At 44.1% G+C, this 16,285-nt stretch overlaps 1 protein-coding gene across 1 annotated transcript in view; it reads left to right on the forward strand.

Moving 5' to 3' along the window:
* Nucleotides 1-2,413: 2,413 nt before the first annotated feature.
* The window catches only part of LOC311114004 (ephrin-A2-like), a gene marked incomplete at both ends in the record, with an annotated part of 25,349 nt that continues 11,477 nt past the window's right edge, over nt 2,414-16,285 (forward strand). The window contains one exon of the mRNA XM_084189270.1: nt 2,414-2,604. Coding sequence (XP_084045396.1) covers nt 2,414-2,604 — 191 coding nt within the window. The remainder of the gene's footprint in view (nt 2,605-16,285) is intronic.

Here is a 16,285-nt window from a genome sequence, read left to right on the forward strand (position 1 = left end):
TCTACAAGCTACTTCATCCTCCTGCATGTTTGTTTAAACATGCACGCTCCAGACCGGCAGAGAGATGGAGAGGAGTGAGGCAGGAGACTAGGGGGGAGAAGCAGGGGTAGAGGAGGGCTGAGAGGTGTGTGTTTAAACATGCGTGCTCCAGACAGCCACCTTATGAATAATTCAGTCTGACAGTCAGACAACATGAAGCTGGGTCTGGGTTGTTTGGGTTAGGATGGTTAGTTTATTATTAATTAATTTAGGTTATGATGGCTAGAATGGTTTATTACACAGAGCAGATCCAGTATGCCAGTAGATGTACTATTATACAGCTGTATTTGGGCTATATTGGTTATGGTGGGGGTATATATAGGTCTGTTCCTACAGACAAGTACTTATTCTTACAATACTCTAATACTTAGATTATATACATTCTTGCAGCACAGATGTGCTACAATGATAACATTATTATGGAACAGTACAAATGTAGTAATACCTATATTGTACAATATAGGTGTAGTAATATAGGTGTAGTAATAACTTGATTACACGTTTTATAAAGATGTAGTAACTGGATTGACAGTGATATTCTAACCTAACACTGTCAGTATTATCCTAACCCATGGTCATGTTCTGTATATGTGGATGCATACAGTTTAATACAGCTGAACTAAGCGGCTTCAGAGCCGCAAGAGCAGTGAGTCAGACACTGTCCCCAGAGGTAAGAGACTGAGAGACTCCGCCAGCTCAGAGGGAGGGAGGGAGGGAGGAGGGGAGGGGAGGGAGGGAGGGAGGGAGGAGGGGAGGGGAGGGGAGGGGAGGGAGGGAGGTGAGGGAAGGAGGGAGGGAGGGGAGGGAGGGAGGAGGGGAGGTGAAAACGAACAGCGAGGAGATTCTGGCAGCAGCGGGAGCTGAGAATCAGATTCACCACGAGGAGTATTGTCACCGTGAGAGACTGTTGGAAGGATCGCCACGTTATTCACTCTGTCGGTCTGTCTCTCTGCCAGTCTGTGTGTGTGTGTCTCTGCCAGTCTCTGTGTGTGTGTGTTTCTGTGCGTTGATCCGTAAAGAACATTGTGGAGTGTGGACCATGAAGCTGAATCGGATTTGCCTCCAAATCAGCGGAAACAGACAGAAGAGGAACTTGGGACAGGAAGAGTGATAGCTGGTGATCTCTGATTAAAAAATGAGCAGCAATAACAACCAACCACTCTCACTGAGGAAACGATGAACCTGTCGTGGTTTACTGACGCCAACGAACATCTGAGGAATATTAAAACGGACCACCCTTAATGAAGGGAGGTGTTTAGGACCAGATAGAAACTGGTCAGTACCGCAACAGAATATTTTACTGGGGAAACTGGTCAGTACCGAAACATCTTACCTTCAGCACCAAAACAGAATCTGTTACTGGGGAAACTGGTCAGTACCGAAACATCTTACAGAGGAACCTTCAGCACCAAAACATAATTTCTTACTGTTCAGTATGGAACATGTCTCATTCAAGAAACTGTTCAGTACCAAAACAACTCCCTGAGGAAACTGTTACGAACCCATATATATCTTACTGAAGACAGTTCAGTCCCAGCGAGCCGAGCGGAGTCAGGATGTTCGGTCCCCAGACGACATTAAACCCAGATTGGATTTGGCGTTGCGTCTCTTCGTGGAGTGGAGAAGAGGAGAAAGGGAGTGGAGAGAAGAGAAGAGGTTTCTATTTGTGCTGATAGTGTGTGATTGAAAGAGAGAGGACGACATCGTGAGACAGCTGATAATTCATTAACTTCAGTCTTTATAGAAATACAGAAATATGTCAAATAATAACAATGTTTCTAATCACCATAATCAATCATCAATGAAAAGACAGTTGACTTAAGATAAAAGCATGGATTCAGGAGAGTGAAAGTCACTAGTTTGGACGTCATATTCAGGAGAGTGAAAGTCACTAGTTTGGATGTCATATTCAGGAGAGCACAAGTTGTATGATGGGAGGACAAGTTTCAGACCCTGGCAAGAACATAGACACTCTTCCTGTATTGATTGATATTGAGTGATTTGCGCAACATGCAAGTGCAACAGGTTAGGTTTAGGAATGCTAGCGATTGGTTAGGGTAAGGTTAGATTTAGGCATGCTAGCAAAGTGGTCAAGGTTCAGGATAAGGTTTGTAAACAAAAACACACCAAAACAACAACACACTGGGATTCAAACCGCATTACAGTCCTGGATTCAAAGCCCATCACATTACTCCCTCTGCCACCCTGTTTCCACTAACAGGATGGAATGATCGGAATGTACTGGGATCTTTGAATGCCCAGACACTGATTGAGACTGTCCATGCACTGGATATTCCAACTCAACTGTAAGCTAACATAACCAGCAAACACTACAGTGGAGGTGGATCTAACAAGTAGACTTCAAGTGGACACTATGATGTTGTGTGTAACTGGTTTGAGCAGTGTGAGATGGACGGCTCGGCCTGGTCAGAGGAGTGTGTGTACGTGTGTGACGCAGATGGTTCTGATGTGTCTGACCGTCCTGTCGTCCTGTCTGTCCGTCTGGGCTGAAGACCAAATCACCTTCGACCACCATGCTGTCTACTGGAACAGCACTAACCCCAGGTAGGATGCTACAGTCTGTGTGTGTCTGTTTGTGTGGATGCTATAATTGAGCTGAAAGCTCCTTTTGTCTGATAGACAATGAGGGCATCATGCCTCCCTCTTTCATTCTGCCTCCCTCTCTAGTTACTGAGTATAGGGGAGAGAGACACTGCTGTGGTTAGCTGGGTCTCATTGACATGGTGCGAAGCAGCCTCGCTCTGTCAGTCTAATGAATTCTGACAGACTGGACAGCCTCCCTCCCTCTCCCTCCCTTCCTCTCTCTCTCTCTCTCTCTCTCAGGTACATATATAAGTGAAAGTGCTCCCTCTCTATCATGGTTGAATTACCACTAACCGGCTAACAGCCCTGTCTCCCCCTGCAACACACACACACACACCGACGCTTCTGATTTAGTCCAGCTAACAGCTCTGTCTCTCCACAAGTGCTCAAATATTTAACAGGCAAGGAGGAAGATTCTCTCTCTCTCTCTTCCCTCTCTCTCTCTCTCCTCTCTCTCCCTCTCTCCCCCACCCCTCTCTCTCTCTCTCTTCCCTCTCTCTCTCTCTGTCCTCTCTCTCTGTCCTCCCCCTCTCTCTGTCCTCTCTCTCTCTCTCTCTGTCCTCTCTCTCTTTCTCCTCTCTCTTTTTCTCTCTGTCTCTTTCTTTCTTTTTTTCCTTTCTCACTCTTCTCTTCCCCTACTCCCTCTGTCAACGTGCTACATCAGACAACACGCTTTGTTTGTGCAAGGCTATTGTTATATCGCTGAATTAATGTGTGATGGGAGGTTGATGGAAAAGTTTGTTTACACAGGAACAAATGAACAGAAGATGAGCTTCAAACCACACACAGACACAGCTTTGTTTTCGTGAAACACACACAGACACACACAAATCTAATCCCAGGGTTTATCCTTCAAATTCATACTTTTCTTCTACTCCCTTTTTCCTCACCACCCCGTTTTCTCTTCTCTCTTCTGGGAGGCTTTGCGGTTCTCTCCATCCTCCTCCAGAGGTCCCTAATGATGGTTGCCGAGGGTTTCATGCTATGGGATGGATGTCCTCAGAGAAAGACTGAGAGCGAAAGACAGTAGCTAGTGTGTGTGTGTGTGTGTGTGTGTGTGTGTGTGTGTGTGTGTGTGTGTGTGTGTGTGTGTGTGTGTGTGTGTGCGGAAGGCCTACTCTCTTCTCAACTGTCAGACACAGACTTAGCCATGTGCAGTCTCACCTGTCCCCTGCGGCACATTCACATCCATGTATCTGTTCCTCCCTTTACCCCAAGACACACACACACACACTTTCTCTACTGTCCCCTGTGGCATATACAGATATATTTCAGTTTGTTCTGACACACACATCTTTACTATACACTTACATGTAACAGTGAACCTATGTGTGTCTGTGTGTGTGTCTATCTGTTTCTCTATCTTACTGTCTTCTCTGTTCTACATGAAACAGCCTCTGTCTCTGTCTGTCTGTCTGTCTGTCTGTCTGTCTGTCTGTCTGTCTGTCTGTCTGTCTGTCTGTCTGTCTGTCTCTGTCTGTCTGTCTGTCTGTCTTCCTTTTATTCCCACTGTGACTGATGTACACCAGTTATGACAAACACTTCTAAACAACAGAAAATAAACAGGAGACAAGACGACAAAAGCCTTTTAATGTCTCTGACCTGATTACAATACATTAATCAAAGCTTCTGTTGTGTGTGTGTGTGTGTGTGTGTGTGTGTGTGTGTGTGTGTGTATGTGTGTGTGTGTGTGTGTGTGTGTGTGTGTGCCTGCGTGTAAGCTCTCAGTACACCGTTTTACAGTGAGAGAGACGAGGAGAGAGATAGAGAGAGGGCGGAAGAGAGAGGTTGTAAGGAGAGAAGAAGTAGAGTTGTGAAGCGAGAGCTGGATGAGAGAAATTGTGTGGGAGAGAGACAGGAAGAGATGTTTTGCTGGGGTACATTATCTGTTTTCCACTAGGTTTACCTTCACAGGTGATGTTAAATGTCTATAAAACGTGTCAGGACTCTGAAAAACTTTCACTCAGCAAACTTTGTTAGGAAATCTCTGTTTTTAGTGGTGTGATACTGCAATCACATCACCACTCATGATACATTTTAAAAGATGGAGGCACTTCTCTGAAATATCTCCCTTATTCTTAATCTGATCTCGCTTCACTGACGGGTTGTTCTTGAATTACGGTGGCATTTGGGCATGGCATTTTGGAAAAAATTTACCTCATTCTTCTAGATTTGTATTTATTTAAATGTATTTAGTTATGTCTTCCCATTCTAAATCAACTAATATTGTAGCTTAATGACTTTAAATTACATTTACTATTATGATAACATTGTGCCACCAGTAGGAGTAGTAACACATATCATGGTAACACCAATGAAACAATTTAGGTTGAGGTTTTTCTGAAATGGAGGCCACAAATGCTAAAATCTAAGGTCATCAACCCTTTAAAAATAATTTACTGAAGTGATATGATTAATCATTTTGCTCACAATGTTACTTCCCTTCATTTAAATTGACTAACACCAAGGGACACTTTGGATTTAGACACACCACATGATAAATGGAATCCTCGGATTTATGACATACTAAAAGGGTGTGATTAGCTAATAATTGTATTTAATATAGACCCCTCCCCCAATAACAGTTTGCCACTGGAGAGAATGCTCAAGGTCCTTGAATATCTTTGTAACCAGTGATTTCCAAGGCGGTAACACCAATGACATAACACTGAGGGGGACACATTATACTAGTAAAAAAAATAGGTATTTTAATAGCCTTCCTTGTTTTTATTAATCTATACAATACCTATTTAATACTTTTGTTCACTGTCTAGCTAATATACAGATGTCTCTAAATCCCCAAAACATGCCACTACAGCTCTACACATCACCAGTGGGAAAAGCTAACCTGCTAGCCCCCAGTAGTTTCTACAATTCATACAAATAGATGTTTTGCAGTATAAAGGACTTACATTTGTTTTCTTATTAACTATTAGTTAAATAAAATGGAAAATTGATTATATGTCATGTTTTTGTCATTTGAAAGTGTTTTTCCATGGTGCCAAAGTCAAGAGACAGCATTTACCACCACAATTCAAGACCTACCCTGACTCTGGTATTAGAGATAGAAACAAGATATTAGAGAGAAACAAGATATCAGAGATAGAAACAAGATATTAGAGAGAAACAAGATATTAGAGAGAAACAAGATATTAGAGACAGAAACAAGATATTAGAGAGAAACAAGTTATTAGAGATAGAAACAAGATATTAGAGAGAAACAAGATATTAGAGAGAAACAAGATATTAGAGATAGAAACAAGATATTAGAGAGAAACAAGATATCAGAGACAGAAACAAGATATCAGAGACAGAATCTAGATATTAGAGAGAAACAAGATATTAGAGAGAAACAAGATATTAGAGATAGAAACAAGATATTAGAGAGAAACAAGATATTAGAGAGAAACAAGATATCAGAGACAGAAACAAGATATCAGAGACAGAATCTAGATATTAGAGAGAAACAAGATATTAGAGAGAAACAAGATATTAGAGATAGAAACAAGATATTAGAGATAGAAACAAGATATTAGAAAGAAACAAGATATTAGAGAGAAAGAAGATATCAGAGGATAGAAACCTTTAGAGATATATTTGAGATAGAAGATTATAAAGATAGATGTCAGAGATAGGAGATAGATACAAGATATACAGTGAGGGAAAAAAGTATTTGATCCCCTGCTGATTTTGTACGTTTGCCCACTGACAAAGAGATGCTCAGTCTATAATTTTAATGGTAGGTTTATTTGAACAGTGAGAGACAGAATAACAAACAAAAAATCCAGAAAAACTCATGTCAAAAATGTTATAAATTGATTTGCATTTTAATGAGGGAAATAAGTATTTTACCCCTCTGCAAAACATGACTTAGTACTTGGTGGCAAAACCCTTGTTGGCGATCACAGAGGTCAGACGTTTCTTGTAGTTGGCCACCAGGTTTGCACACATCTCAGGAGGGATTTTGTCCCACTCCTCTTTGCAGATCTTCTCCAAGTCATTAAGGTTTCGAGGCTGACGTTTGGCAACTCGAACCTTCAGCTCCCTCCACATATTTTCTATGGGATTAAGGTCTGGAGACTGGCTTGGCCACTCCAGGACCTTAATGTGCTTCTTCTTGAGCCACTCCTTTGTTGCCTTGGCCGTGTGTTTTGGGTCATTGACATGCTGGAATACCCATCCACGACCCATTTTCAATGCCCTGGCTGAGGGAAGGAGGTTCTCACCCAAGATTTGACGATACATGGCCCCGTCCATCGTCCCTTTGATGCAGTGAAGTTGTCCTGTCCCCTTAGCAGAAAAACATCCCCAAAGCATAATGTTTCCACCTCCATGTTTGACGGTGGGGATGGTGTTCTTGGGGTCATAGGCAGCATTCCTCCTCCTCCAAACACGGCGAGTTGAGTTGATGCCAAAGAGCTCCATTTTGGTCTCATCTGACCACAACACATTCACCCAGTTCTCCTCTGAATCATTCAGATGTTAATTGGCAAACTTCAGACGGGCATGTACAGTGGGGAGAACAAGTATTTGATACACTGCCGATTTTACAGGTTTTCCTACTTACAAAGCATGTAGAGGTCTGTAATTTTTATCATAGGTACACTTCAACTGTGAGCGACGGAATCTAAAACAAAAATCCAGAAAATCACATTGTATGATTTTTAAGTAATTAATTTGCATTTTATTGCATGACATAAGTATTTGATCACCTACCAACCAGTAGGTCCTTCACGGCGTAGTGTGTTACCAATTGTTTTCTTGGTGACTATGGTCCCAGCTGCCTTGAGATCATTGACAAGATCCTCCCGTATAGTTCTGGGCTGATTCCTCACCGTTCTCATGATCATTGCAACTCCACGAGGTGAGATCTTGCATGGAGCCCCAGGTCGAGGGAGATTGACAGTTCTTTTGTGTTTCTTCCATTTGCGAATAATCACACCAACTGTTTTTGTAGCCCTGGTCTTGTAGCCCATTCCAGCCTTGTGTAGGTCTACAATCTTGTCCCTGACATCCTTGGAGAGCTCTCTATAGACTGATCATGTCTTTGTCAGTGGGCAAACATACAAAATCAGCAGGGGATCAAATACCTTTTTCCCTCACTGTACAGTGCCTTGCAAAAGTATTCATCCCCTTGGTGTATTTCCTATTTTGTTGCATTACAACCTGTAATTTAAATGGATTTTTATTTGGATTTCATGTAATGGACATATACAAAATAGTCCAAATTGGTGAAGTGAAATGAAAAAATATTACTTGTTTCAAAAAAATTCTAAAAAATAAATAACGGAAAAGTGGTGCATGCATATTTATTCACCCCCTTTGCTATGAAGCCCCTAAATAAGATCTGCTGCAACCAATTACCTTCAGAAGTCACATAATTAGTTAAATAAAGTCCACCTGTGTGCAATCTCAGTGTCACATGATCTGTCACATGATCTCAGTATATATACACCTGTTCTGAAAGGCCCCAGAGTCTGCAACACCACTAAGCAAGGGGCACCACCAAGCAATCGGCACCACGAAGACCAAGGAGCTTTCAAAACAGGTCAGGGACAAAGTTGTGGAGAAGTACAGATCAGGGTTGGGTTATAAAAAAATATCAGAAACTTAGAAAATCCCACGGAGCACCATTAAATCCATTATAAAAAAATCCATTATTAAAAAATGGAAAGAATATGGCACCACAACAAACCTGCCAAGAAAGGGCCGCCCACCAAAACACACGGACCAGGCAAGGAGGGCATTAATCAGACCAAAGATAACCCTGAAGGAGCTGCAAAGCTCCACAGTGGAGATTGGAGTCTCTGTCCATAGGACCACTTTAAGCCGTAAACTCCACAGAGCTGGGCTTTACTGAAGAGTGGCCAGAAAAAAGCCATTGCTTAAAGAAAAGAATAAGCAAACACGTTTGGTGTTCGCCAAAAGGCATGTGGGAGACTCCCCAAACATATGGAAAAGGTACTCTGGTCAGACGAGACTAAAATTTAGCTTTTTGGCCATCAAGGAAAACGCTATGTCTGGAGCAAACCCAACACCTCTCATCACTCCGATGGATGTGTGGAGGTTTTTCATCGGCAGGGACTGGGAAACTGGTCAGAATTGAAGGAATGATGGATGGTGCTAAATACAGGGAAATTCTTGAGGGAAACCTGTTTCAGACTTCCAGAGATTTGAGACTGGGACGGAGGTTCACCTTCCAGCAGGACAATGACCCTCAGCATACTGCTAAAGCAACACTTGAGTGGTTTAAGGGGAAACATTTAAATGTCTTGGAATGGCCTAGTCAAAGCCCAGACCTCAATCCAATTGAGAATCTGTGGTATGATTTAAAGATTGCTGTACACCAGCGGAACCCATCCAACTTGAAGGAGCTGGAGCAGTTTTGCCTTGAAGAATGGGAAAAAATCCCAGTGGCTAGATGTGCCAAGCTTATAGAGACATACCCCAAGAGACTTGCAGTAATAGCTGCAAAAGGTGGCGCTACAAAGTAGTGACTTTGGAGGGGTGAATAGTTCTGCACGCTCAAGTGTTCTGTTTCTTTGTCTTATTTCTTGTTTGTTTCACAATCAAATATATTTTGCATCTTCGAAGTGGTAGGCATGTTGTATAAATGAAATGATACAAACCCCCCCAAAAATCCATTTTAATTCCAGGATGTAAGGCAACAAAATAGGAAAAATGCCAAGGGGGGTGACTACTTTCGCAAGCCACTGTATGGTGTACTGTATTAGAAACACAATATACTAGAGATATTAGATGGAAACATTCGATATTACATAGAAACAGATAATAGATGGAAAGAAGGTATTCGATGCAGACGCACGCCCACACACACGACAATGAAATGACAGTAGGAGTGAGAAAGGAAAGAAGTAGCGATATAGACTATTAGAAAGAGGGGGACAGAGACAGAGGGAGATAAAGAGATAGCGAGGGATGACAGGAGAAGTGTGTGTGAGGTATGAGTTGTGGCGTATGGCTGTGGAGCTGCATACTCACTGTTTGATCACACACACTTCAAACACACACTTCTGACTTCCTTCCAGATCTCAGAACAGAGTGTGTACGTGTGTGTTAGAGATGGTGCACTGTTCTAAACTGGGTCAATCCTAAAAACCAAACTGCTGCGAATGTGGCGGTGCAGCTACCTTCTAACAGTACTAATAGCTTACGTTGGGCTTCTTAAAGAGATAGTTCACTCAAATTATTAAATGCCTAATTAGTTTATTTACCCTGAAAGCAGTCCTATGGACAAGAACAGATTGTAATCCATGCTTTGGGTGTGTTTACTCACTGTGACCAACCACTAACTTTAAGCATTAGTGTGTGTGTGTGTGTTTTGGAAAGGGATTGTGATAGCTTAGTATTCTGAAGTTTTTCTTGCTGTCTACATCTGTGAGAGAAACATAGCTGGAGAGAAAATACTTGTCTATCTGAGAGAGGTATTCAGAGATGTGTGTGTGTGTTTGCCACAGCTGGTGAGGAAATGCTCCCAGCAACATCTCCTCATTGGTTCACAGTTCAAATACTGTTTTCTCTCTGGTTGGGGAGAGAGGGAATTAACCCCCCCTACTGTCTTTATTATTCTTGAGGAGGTGATGAGGCACACCAAAAAGCACCATCTCTCTCTCTCTCTCTCTCTCCCTTCTTCTTTCTCACTAATTCGGAGAGACTGCCTGGATGTATAATTAATGTTCTCTGTGCCATTCTCATTCAGGTGTGTGTGTGCGTGCATGCGTGCACTGTGCTATTTCGCTAATGTACTATTCAGCTTTAACATGTTTCAGCTGTGAAGAAGAACATCTCCTGTAATGCTTCCACATCCACACACACACACACACACACACACACACACACACACACACACACACACACACTCTAACCTCAGCCGTAACCCTGTGCTCTACAAATGATTTATACGTTATATTTTTATACACAGTCAGATGGATAAATAATGTATTATTGATCCATCTACTACAAGAGTGTCAAATTATTTAGACAATTTATATGTTTTGTACATAGACATTGATAAAAGTGTTATTAGCCTAATGCTTTCTCTAAACTACAGTCAAATCACTTAGACTTTCAAATGTATAGGCTGATAGGTTAATACTTTATTAATCCTCAAGGGGAGATTTCAGTAGAGAAAGCTGAGAGACATAAGAGGGTTAAAAGTAGAAATGTGTTAAATCATTTTAAGAGAAAAGAGGAAGTTTATACAGTGAGACAGAAAAATGGTTTAGAAAGGAAAGGATGCGTTGGTGGTTGTCTGGTAAACGGTTGGGTTGGTGGTTGTCTGGTAATGGGTTGTGTTGGTGGTTGTCTGGTAAAGGGTTGGGGGTTGTCTGGTAAAGGGTTGGGTTGGTGGTTGTCTGGTAATGGGTTGGTGGTTGTCTGGTAAAGGGTTGGGTTGGTGGTTGTCAGGTAAAGGGTAGGGAGTTGTCTGGTAAAGGGTTGGGGTGGTGGTTGTCTGGTAAAGGGTTGGGGTGGTGGTTGTCTGGTAAACGGTTGGGTTGGTGGTTGACTGGTAATGGGGCGGTGCTTGTCTGGTAAACGGTTGGGTTGGTGGTTGTCTGGTAAAGGGTTGGGTTGGTGGTTGTCTGGTCTGGTAACTGGGTGGTGGTTGTCTGGTAAAGGGTTGGTGGTTGTCTGGTAAAGGGTTGGGGTGGTGGTTGTCTGGTAAAGGGTTGGTGGTTGTCTGGTAATGGGGTGGTGGTTGTCTGGTAAAGGGTTGGTGGTTGTCTGGTAAAGGGTTGGGGTGGTGGTTGTCTGGTAAATGGTTGGGTTGGTGGTTGTCTGGTAAAGGGTTGGGTTGGTGGTTGTCTGGTAACGGGGTGGTGGTTGTCTGGTAAAGGGTTGGTGGTTGTCTGGTAAAGGGTTGGGGTGGTGGTTGTCTGGTAAATGGTTGGGTTGGTGGTTGTCTGGTAAAGGGTTGGGTTGGTGGTTGTCTGGTAAACGGTTGGGGGCAGAAGGGGGTTATGGTTGATTGTTTTCTGGTAAAGTGCTTATGGGGCATGTCAGTGTTCGGAGTTATTAATAAAACAGAAATCTTATTATTGATCTAAGATGTGGCAAACTGCCCGCAGATATTACCTCATTTTGATATGGATTTAGTGACACTGTGTGTGTGTGTGTGTGTGTGTGTGTGTGTGTGTGTGTGTGTGTGTGTGTGTGTGTGTGTGTGTGTGTGTGTGTGTGTGTGTGTGTGTGTGTGTGTGTGTGTGTGTGTGTGTGTGTGTGTGTGTGTGTGTGTGTGAGTGAGTGAGTGTGTGTGTGTGTGTTTTCCAGCTTTGAGTGATTAAGTCTGCCTACTACAGTAGACACACAGAAGGATGGGTGGGTGGAGAGAGGGATGGAGGGAGGGAGAGAGAGGGGTGGGGCAGGAATGAGGGGAAAACTGTTATATTTATGTCAGTTGGTTAATCAGTTAGTTAGTTAGTTAGTTAGTTAGTTAGTTAGACGGTCAGACAAATGTGAAGCATCTACTGTGAGATTAAATTATTCAATTTCATCAAAATCACTGGAGCAGTTACATACTTTTAGTCAATTTACTTAAATAAGCTTCCCCAACCCTCTCATACCCGGGAGGCGTAGTACCGTACGAAACTAGTAGAGGAGAGGAGAGGGGGATAAAGGAGGAGAGTATAGAGGGATATGAGAGGAGAGAAGTTGTGGATGAGGGAAGAAAGTTGAGAAAGTTGCTGAAGGTCATCTGAGAGCCTCGGGGTAGGACCAATCAAAAGACAAATCTGTCAGCCAATCAAATCTGTCACCCAATCAAAGCCCAGTCCTGTATCATTTTCTTCAATCGACAAACACACACACACACACCGCAGGGAAATGCGAGTAAGTGAACTCTTTCAAACAGAGAGAACTAACCTTCATCAGTCTGCTTTATCTGAAAGTTTAACCTACACAACTATTAATATGCCACTCTAACACTGGGAGGAGAGGAGCGATCACGGGCTTTGATATGGTAATGAGGGGGTTTATACACACACATACACACACACAGCCTGAGTGTGATGGGGCTGTTTACATAAGGGTCTGCCCTGGGACGAGTGAGAGCTGTCATCCTGCCAGAGAGAGAGAGAGAGAGAGAGAGAGAGAGAGAGAGAGAGAGAGAGAGAGAGAGAAGAGAGAGCGGGAGTGAGAGGGAGAGAGAGAGCAAACAGCATGTCTGATCTTTTTACTGAGGGATGGATGGAGTGAGAGATGGTGAGAAGGAACTGTTTAGACAGAAGAGGAAGGACAACTGGTAAGAAAAAGAAAACAGAAGATGGAGAAGGGAGGAAGAGAAGGAGATGGAGGGAAGAGGAGGAGATGGAGGAGATGGAGGGAAGAGGAGGAGATGGAGGGAAGAAAAGGAGATGGAGGGAAGAGGAGGAGATGGAGGGAAGAGGAGGAGATGGAGGGAAGAAAAGGAGATGGAGGGAAGAGGAGGAGGTGGAGGGAAGAGGAGGAGATGGAGAGAATAGAAGGAGATGGAGGGAAGAGAAGGAGATGGAAGGAAGAGAAGGAGATGGAGGGAAGAGAAGAGAAGGAGATGGAGATGGAGGGAAGAGAAGGAGATGGAAGGAAGAGAAGGAGATGAAGGGAAGAGAAGAGAAGGAGATGGAGGGGAAGAGAAGGAGATGGAGGGAAGAGGAGGAGATGGAGGGAAGAGGAGGAGATGGAGGGAAGAGGAGGAGATGGAGGGAAGAGAAGGAGATGGAGGGAAGAGAAGGAGATGGAGGGAAGATAAGGAGTGGAAGGAAGAGAAGGAGATGAAGGAAGGAAGAGAAGGAGATTAAGAAAGGAAGAGAAGGAGATGGATGTAAGAGAAGGAGATGGAGGGAAGAGAAGGAGATGGAGGGAAGAGAAGAGAAGGAGATGGAGATGGAGGGAAGAGAAGGAGATGGAAGGAAGAGAAGGAGATGAAGGGAAGAGAAGAGAAGAGAAGGGAAGAGAATGAGATGGAGGGGAAGAGAAGGAGATGGAGGGAAGAGAAGGAGATGGAAGGAAGGAAGAGAAGAAGATGGAGGGAAGAGAAGGAGATGAAGGAAGGAAGAGAAGGAGATTAAGGAAGGAAGAGAAGGAGATGGAGGGAAGAGAAGGAGACGAGGGAAGAGAAGATAAGGAGATGGAAGGAAGAGAAGAGAAGGAGATGGAGGAAAGAGAAGGAGTTGGAGGGGAGAGAAGGAGATGGAAGGAAGAGAAGGAGATGGAGGGAAGAGAAGAGAAGGCGATGGAGATGGAGGGAAGAGAAGGAGATGGAAGGAATAGAAGGAGATGAAGGGAAGAGAAGAGAAGAGAAGGAGGTGGAGGGGAAGAGAAGGAGATGGAGGGAAGAGGAGGAGATGGAGGGAAGAGAAGGAGATGGAAGGAAGAGAAGGAGGGAAGAGAAGAGAAGGAGATGGAGATGGAGGGAAGAGAAGGAGATGGAAGGAAGAGAAGGAGATGAAGGGAAGAGAAGGGAAGGGGAGATGGAGGGGAAGAGAAGGAGATGGAGGGAAGAGAAGGAGATGGAAGGAAGGAAGAGAAGAAGAAGGAGGGAAGAGAAGGAGATGAAGGAAGGAAGATAAGGAGATTAAGGAAGGAAGAGAAGGAGATGAAGGAAGGAAGAGAAGGAGATGGAGGGAAGAGAAGGAGATGGAAGGAAGGAAGGAAGAGAAGGAGATGAGGGAAGAGAATGAGATGGAGGGAAGAGAAGGAGATGAGGGAAGAGAAGATAAGGAGATGGAAGGAAGAGAAGAGAAGGAGATGGAGGGAAGAGAAGGAGATGAGGGAAGAGAAGATAAGGAGCTGGAAGGAAGAGAAGAGAAGGAGATGGAGGGAAGAGAAGAGAAGGAGAGGGAGGGAAGAGAAGGAGAAGGAGATGGATGGAAGAGAAGGAGAAGGAGATGGAGGGAAGAGAAGGAGATGGAGGGAAGAGAAGGAGATGGAGGGAAGAGAAGGAGATGGAGGGAAGAGAAGAGAAGGAGATGGAGGGAAGAGAAGGAGATGGAAGGAAGAGAAGGAGATGAAGGGAAGAGAAGGGAAGAGGAGATGGAGGGGAAGAGAAGGAGATGGAGGGAATAGAAGGAGATGGAAGGAAGGAAGAGAAGAAGAAGGAGGGAAGAGAAGGAGATGAAGGAAGGAAGAGAAGGAGATTAAGGAAGGAAGAGAAGGAGATGAAGGAAGGAAGAGGAGGAGATGGAGGGAAGAGAAGGAGATGGAGGGAAGAGAAGGAGATGGAAGGAAGGAAGAGAAGGAGATGAGGGAAGAGAAGGAGATGAGGGAAGAGAAGGAGATGGAGGGAAGAGGAGGAGATGGAGGGAAGAAAAGGAGATGGAGGGAAGAGGAGGAGATGGAGAGAAGAGAAGGAGATGGAGGGAAGAGAAGGAGATGGAAGGAAGAGAAGGAGATGGAGGGAAGAGAAGAGAAGGAGATGGAGATGGAGGGAAGAGAAGGAGATGGAAGGAAGAGAAGGAGATGAAGGGAAGAGAAGAGAAGAGAAGGAGATGGAGGGGAAGAGAAGGAGATGGAGGGAAGATGAGGAGATGGAGGGAAGAGGAGGAGATGGAGGGAAGAGAAGGAGATAGAGGGAAGAGAAGAGAAGGAGATGGAGGGAAGAGAAGAGAAGGAGATGGAGATGGAGGGAAGAGAAGGAGATGGAAGGAAGAGAAGGAGATGAAGGAAGGAAGAGAAGGAGATTAAGAAAGGAAGAGAAGGAGATGGATGTAAGAGAAGGAGATGGAGGGAAGAGAAGGAGATAGAGGGAAGAGAAGAGAAGGAGATGGAGGGAAGAGAAGAGAAGGAGATGGAGATGGAGGGAAGAGAAGGAGATGGAAGGAAGAGAAGGAGATGAAGGGAAGAGAAGGGAAGAGAATGAGATGGAGGGGAAGAGAAGAGAATGAGATGGAGGGAAGAGAAGGAGATGGAAGGAAGGAAGAGAAGAAGATGGAGGGAAGAGAAGGAGATGAAGGAAGGAAGAGAAGGAGATTAAGGAAGGAAGACTAGGAGATGGAGGGAAGAGAAGGAGATGAGGGAAGAGAAGATAAGGAGATGGAAGGAAGAGAAGAGAAGGAGATGGAGGGAAGAGAATGAGATGGAGGGGAGAGAAGGAGAAGGAAGGAAGAGAAGGAGATGGAGGGAAGAGAAGAGAAGAGAATGAGATGGAGATGGAGGGAAGAGAATGAGATGGAAGGAAGAAAGGAGTTGAAGGGAAGAGAAGAGAAGAGAAAAGAAGGAGATGGAGGGGAAGAGAAGGAGATGGAGGGAAGAGGAGGAGATGGAGGGAAGAGAAGGAGATGGAGGGAAGAGAAGGAGATGGAAGGAAGAGAAGGAGGGAAGAGAAGAGAAGGAGATGGAGATGGAGGGAAGAGAATGAGATGGAAGGAAGAGAAGGAGATGAAGGGAAGAGAAGGGAAGAGGAGTTGGAGGGGAAGAGAAGGAGATGGAGGGAAGAGAAGGAGATGGAAGGAAGGAAGAGAAGAAGAAGGAGGGAAGAGAAGGAGATGAAGGAAGGAAGAGAAGGAGATTAAGGAAGGAAGAGAAGGAGATGAAGGAAGGAAGAGAAGGAGATGGAGAGAAGAGAAGGAGATGGAGGGAAGAGAAGGAGATGGAAGGAAGGAAGAGAAGGAGATGAGGGAAGAGAAGGAGATGGAGGGAAGAGAAG

Source organism: Coregonus lavaretus (assembly GCF_964263955.1).
Source record: "Coregonus lavaretus genome assembly, contig: HAP1_SCAFFOLD_830, whole genome shotgun sequence".
Classification (NCBI taxonomy): Eukaryota; Metazoa; Chordata; class Actinopteri; order Salmoniformes; family Salmonidae; genus Coregonus; species Coregonus lavaretus.